Source organism: Prunus avium, chromosome 5, assembly GCF_965620075.1.
Source record: "Prunus avium chromosome 5, drPruAviu1.hap1.1, whole genome shotgun sequence".
Classification (NCBI taxonomy): Eukaryota; Viridiplantae; Streptophyta; class Magnoliopsida; order Rosales; family Rosaceae; genus Prunus; species Prunus avium.
The window spans coordinates 13,134,394-13,140,970 of NC_142288.1; the positions used below are offsets into that span (position 1 = coordinate 13,134,394).

Consider the following 6,577-nt stretch of genomic DNA (forward strand, 5'->3'; position numbering starts at 1 on the left):
AGACAAGGAGAGGGCTTCAAGTGATGATGACTGGAAGAGGACATTCGGCCGTTGCCAAAGTCAGCTGTTGGTTCGACGATCTGAACTAGTTCATAGTAGGGGTGACATAACGTTTCTGACAAGAACTACTGGTCCTTTATGTCAATCTTCTGACTTGAGTCCTTTGCACTCGAGAATCCGGTAGGCAACGTGTTCCTTTTCTAGTTTTGGTGGCTCTTGGACAGCTTACTTCCTTGCTGGGAGAGAAGTGGTCAAGTTGTCATTAATGGTGACAATCTCTTTTAGATCCATACTTGGGTCTATGTGTAATGGTCACCAATCCTTTTTTAACTTTAGTGTAACTTAAAGTTTTGGGCTTTTTCATTTCTGGGCTTTAGTCTTAAATATGTCTTATGTTTGATGGCCCTTTAAACGGAGAAAAAGGGGTCCTTTTGGTTTTGAAAAAGACAAAATGGATCTGGGCCTAAAAATATTCTTTTTGAAACAGTAAACCAGTTTTGGTCCAGTTACCAAAACTGGGTACAAACATTGCCCCTGGTTTTAATGGGCTTGGGTCAAGTCTATTAAAACTAGACCCTCTAGCTTCTTGCGGCGTCAAATCACACAAAAAAGAATATTTTTCGAAAGTAATGCACCAAACTGATGGCAGCAACTGTCTTATCACGTCTGGCATTTAATTCGGTTTGTCAAAAAAACTTTTCAACTTCTCACTTTTGAACCTCTTTGTCCTAGGCAAACTGACATGAAAATTTTCCTCTGGTTCGTTTCGCCATAGTTTCCAACCTTCAAGTCTCTTTCCGAGTTTTTTCTGTTTCTTTTCTTCATGGCTCCCAAGAAATCAACATCCATGAAAGTCTTCACTGATACTCCTGACTGGATTTCTGAAAAAAGTGCGATGGAACACGCCGATGAATTAAAAGCAGTATTAGCACAAGAGCAATCGAAAGGCTCAGTAAGGTTTTACTCCCCTTTTCCGGTGAGCCTGAGGGGTCCCTCTAAGACTCCATTTTTAGGCCCTCACTATCATCAGGCTAAACCTGACAGCTTGCTGGCTTTGGATACCCAATTGGTCCGGGCGCCATTTTCGTACTGCTTGGAAGACATAAACTAGGGCTCTTGGGATGCGAATCTAGCAAGGTTGGGTTCGAGCCCTAACGTGCCCGTCCTTGAAGATTACCTTTCTTGGGCCGGCTGGGTGGACGAAATGTTGCCTTTATTCCAGGACAAGTGGATGCAAAACGGGATTTATTACGTTATTCTGCTGTCTAAACACCAGAACAACTCATGTTTTTTTGTAGGGTGTCGTGCTTCGCAAAAAACAAAACAACTAATGTTTTTTTGGATATGTAGCGGGGGTAATAAAAATTGTCAGGTGGCTGAGTTGAAAAGACGCACCAAGCCTTAAATGGTTGATGTGAGACCTCCCTCCTCCTTTTGTCCTTCCGTCTTCTCGAAGTCATGTCAGGAAAAAAAAGCCAGAATTCTTATGGAGAAAAAGCCCTAACCTCCACTTTTCAAATCTTGAATTTTTGTGTGATTTTTCTTTTTTCTGAGAGAATGGCGCCAAAGAAAAGTTCTACAACCGTTCCCGAACCTTCTTCTTCCGAAGCTGCTTTCCTCTCAGGAGTTTGCTGTCGTCTTTCATGGCTGGGTCGAGAGGTTTGCTGTCGGCCGTGTCCATTTTTCGCTCTGTAAGGATCTCGTCAGCTTTGTGAATGACCACTGTGTCTTGGGTCCCAGGTATCTAGATCAAAAGTTTGATCAACTCTGGAATTACGAGGTTCATCCCATTCGGGCTCCTATTCTTGTCTATCGTGTGGGGGGCCTCGATTGGTCGAATTGGAATAAAATGCTGCCCCAATTTTTAACAAAAACAGATGAATCGAGTGTTGAACTCCACTGGGCAGATTGGGTGAAGAGAATAGAACCCTATTACAAGAATTACTGGCTTGATAATGGCATCTACCATGCTTTTACCTGCTCAACTATTCAGCTTCAGGCTGATTCTCCCCTCCTGGGTTCTGCCCTGGTTTTTTGGAATAGTGCCTCCACTACTTTCGATTTTGGGGTTGGGCCCCTGTCGATTTCTATCCTTGATCTTGCGGTGATTTTCGGATTCTGTCATCACGGGCGATGTGCCGACTGTTTAGGGGATTTCCAATCAGGCCTATGGGGGTTTTATGGTGGCTTTTATGGATCAGAAAGTCGATTATCCCCATGGAGAGCATGTGATGTTCTTATTGTATTGGCTAAACTGGTTCATCTTTCCTAGTCTTCCAACTGTATCACTATGGAGTGGTCCTCTGGTTTTGGCCTCTATCTATAGAGCCTTGAGAGAGGCAACAGGTGAACCCATTAATCTAAACGTGAAAGGACCTTTGTGGATGGTTCAGGTTTGGCTCCAATGGTCCTTTCTAGAATTGAGGGGACGGAAATCACGGGTTGCTCCTGATGTGGTGCCCTTAAGAGAATTGATTCTGGGTCCTATTTCTGGCAAGACAACTGAAGAATGTTTTACTTTCTTTGTGGGCCAAAAAACTAGACATGCATCCCAGTGGATGATGAGTCTGAAGAAGGGCTGCTCTTGGTTCGAGAACAGACCTATCTATCAGGGCCCCAAGGGTGTCGACGATCCTATGGCCTCTGAGAACATGCACATTTTCTCATGCCTGCAGTCACAAGATTTGCCCTGTGGTGGGAGAATGGATTATAGAAACTACCAATATGGTGTAGAAGCCTATAACCCTCAATTTTTTAATAGACAGCTTGGATGCCCCCAAGTCATTCCTGAATTGAATTATTCCTTGATCAACAAGGGTTCGTCTTATCGATTTCCCAAATTGAGTAGAGAGGACCTCTTGGGCGTTCGGGCCAGGTATGCGGATTCTGCTCAGGCTCTGGAGTTGAGACCCTATCAACCTGATTGTTGTTGTACCCAATCCTTCCAATCTTGGTGGAACCATTATTTTGGTAGATTCGGGCCCATAAATGATGCATATAAGAGGGTCTTTGCTGGTTGTCCTTTCCGTGGTGAGCTTAGTGAGGGAAAGAAGTAGATCCTTCTTGAATAGATTGCAGATGATAATAAACTGTCTCTAACTGGTAAGAGGCATTTTACTTTTTGGCTCTTCACATTTTACCGCTTTCATAACTATCTCTGTTCCTTGATGCAGTTTCTGCTAGCTACCAAACTTTCTGTTCAGCCGACCAGCTGGCTGCATGGGAAAAGAGAGGTGCTGGTGGAAGTTCGGGCCCTAACGGATTAAAGACTCCCATCTTTGTTCAGAAGAGCCGAAATTTGATGAAGGCAGGGGTCCCTGTTTCTCCCGTGTCGAAGGCTGTTAGCCCTTCGAAGGCTAATGAGCCCGAGATCACTATTCCACCCTTTCCCTCTTCAAGTAGTTCTGTTAATGGGCATAGTTTTTAGGCGGTTTTTAATTTATTATTATTTCAGCTCTGATTCAGTTGTTGACTGATGCAACCGCTCGGTCGACCACTGGGAAGAGATCTCTGCCAGAAGAGGTTGAGACCAGTGGTGAAAATCCAGTTCAGCCCGAGTAGGAACAAAAATATAGGACATTGAAACATGACCAAGTGGTATTGCATTCTTGTATAATTGTACATCAATTTCATCACATGCAACATTTAAGTTTTCTTTATTTGTATCTGGTTGAAATTCATGTGATATCATGTGGTAATATTGTAATTCATTAATTCTTATGGATGTAACTTAATCACTTTATCTAGTAATTAAATTCATAATGTAGATTTGAGTAGGCTTGCTTTTGGATTAGGGATTTTAATCACTTTGTTGGTTCTGCGTGATTCTCTTCAGATCAATTCAACTTGTTGTTGTCTTTGGTCACTGAAGAAGATTTATCCATATATGGCAACAATGTTCATAATTCAAATGTTGAATTATACTAAAAGATGTATGAGGATTTTCAGTTTCTTGTCATAATTATTTCAAATGGCAAAACGGATAATTAAAATTAGATATGAAACTCGAAAGCTAATGGGTGTAGAATCAACAAGAAAAAAGACATGAGTTTCACTTAATAAAGACCAAACTTTTTGGACTTGAATCTAAAGACCCTAAAATTAAAAGGTTGAGATTTTAATTTCAGGAAGCAGAAAAAGGAAACTAAAAAAATAGGATGAGGCTGTTGTATTAGAAAACATGTGGGAGATGTTGGGGCGTTGAAAATTGAATGGTCGAATGCATGATCGGTTTTGGAGTAACAAATAGAGGCAGACCATTGACTATTTTCAAGAAAACTTAAAATTCAAAAAGAGGAACCTGAATAATTAATAGTCGTGTATGGTAGATGCAGTGACTTAATTGAAGGGTAGGTTATGCGTTACATTTATTTTCAATGCCTTTTGGCTTTGCTTGCTCTGCTTACTTCGTCATCTTTTTGTTAAATTTCAGAAAAAGGGCCAACGGCCCACTTGACCCTACACACACTCATTGCTAATTGCCAACGAATTCGGTTTGTCATCCCGTCCTCTCTCTCTCTCTCTTTCTCTCAGAGCTCTTTCTTTGTCGCAAACTGTTTTGCTTTAAACTATGGAGCACATAAATGGTGCTACAGATGTTAGCAGCTTCTCCCCGCTGTAGATCAATGGAAGGCAAGAACATGCAATACTTATTGATGAACTTGATAGGGTTGACAAACATAGGCTCTTTCTTGGAGGAGAGAAGCAGCTGTTGTTTGATTTTCAATATAAGTGTTCATGATCTTTCACACAATCTGAAATACATAAAAGACATACCTGGCACCTTCTTCCTTGTGTACGCAATCTCAGAACTCATTCAATCGCAGCTGCAGCAACTCAGGCAAAAGACATGAACGGCTCAAGACTTCTGCTCTCTCTCATAAACTGTTTCAGCTCTCTCTTTATGATGGTTTAGAGAACGTGTTTGATGAGAGCAGGGTCTTAAGCTTATATAGGCTAGGTCAAGTCGTCCCTACTCATCACCAAGAGTCGATTTAACTAACACTCTAAGCCCATCAAGGAACGGTTCACGCAAAAGGAAATAAATATGACCCCTTTAATTGGCTTCAAAACTTTCCTTATTTCACAAAGTCTTGGCCCCCAAGGTATAACCTAATTTAAACTCCTATCAAACCTAATATAACTTTGTATCTGGTGCACCGATCTAAAATAGGAATATAATATTATCCATTAGATCAAGCACTAGAACACTAAGCTTCTATATTACAAGTTTGATAATCTTTATTGGCCATGAGTTTAAAATAGTTAAGTCCTTCCCTTCAAGCTACAGTGAAAAGCGATTAGACAAAACAAACCATTGACAAGTACTACTCTCCTTTATTAAACAGGCCATCTATAATCACATAATGCATTAAAACACATGAAGCACCTACAAACACGAACCTTAACATGTACTGATCCGTAATGTGAATTCGAATCTTAATGCTTTTCAGTACAAACATCCCTTTACGACTTAGTAAGAGTCAATCCGCAATGTTATTAAAAAATAGTACCTCAAAAGAGACCATGAACTCACATACATAAATAAAATGCATAATAAGTTTAAACAGCTAAATAGTTAAAATGGTAGAGATTATTTAATAATAAAAGTGGCAACCAAATTAACATCCTTAAATGCAAATCCCTCAATCCAGAAAAACAGCAAAATAAAACATACAAGAAATCTATCAAAATGGGAAAAAGACTCCCACTAGATTGCAACATCAAAGCTAGGAAATAATCTCATCCTCTCAACATGACTCAGAAAAGCTTCTAAAGGCAGAAACTTTGTGAACGAATCTGCAATCATATCTTGAGTTCTAATATGATCAAATCTGACTAATTTGTCTGGTACCTTCTCCCTCACTATTAAATACTTTCTGTTAATTTGTTGAAGTCCAGACAACATCTTGTTGTTCATGCAATGAAAAATAGCCGCAGTGTTGTCATTGTATATCTTTACTGGTCTTGAAATCGAGTCCACCACCTTAATGTCTTTGATAAAATTCCTTAGCCATATTGCATGAGAAGTGGATTCATAGCAAGCTATGTATTTTGAAAACATGGTTGAACTCGAAACACCAGATTGTTTAGCACTCTTCCAAGCAACAGTTGCTCCTGCCATCTTGAAAAGAAAACCTGAAGTAAAGATGTAATCACCATCTACTTTTCCAAGATTCGCATCAGCATAACCAACAAGCTCCAAATTCTCCGTGCGTCTATAAATCAACATATAAGTCTTTGTTCTCTGTAGGTACCTTAGAATCTTCTTTCTAGCTATCCAATGTTGCATTCTCAAATTTGACTGAAATCTCCCCATTCTTGCTGATGCACAAGGCTAGATATGACCTTCTACATACTTATGCATACATAATGCTTCCAACTAGAGAAGTATACAGCTTGTTCCTCATCTCATGTTATTCTTCTTTATTCTTGGGCAATGCTCTTTCTTTAAATCTCCTTTAACTAATGGAACCTTCTGTCCAAAACACATACTCATGTCAAAACATTTGAGTACTCTTTCAATGTATGTTTTCTGCGACAAGCCTAGCAGACCTCGAGATCTGTCTCTTTGAAT

The 6,577-nt window shown here is 40.1% G+C and overlaps 1 protein-coding gene across 1 annotated transcript; it reads right to left on the minus strand.

Moving 5' to 3' along the window:
* Positions 1–5,710: 5,710 nt before the first annotated feature.
* On the minus strand, positions 5,711–6,319 carry LOC148294343 (secreted RxLR effector protein 161-like). Its single transcript, XM_088253712.1, has one exon. It carries the CDS (start codon positions 6,317–6,319, stop codon positions 5,711–5,713), a length of 609 nt encoding a protein of 202 aa, XP_088109838.1.
* Positions 6,320–6,577: the final 258 nt, after the last annotated feature.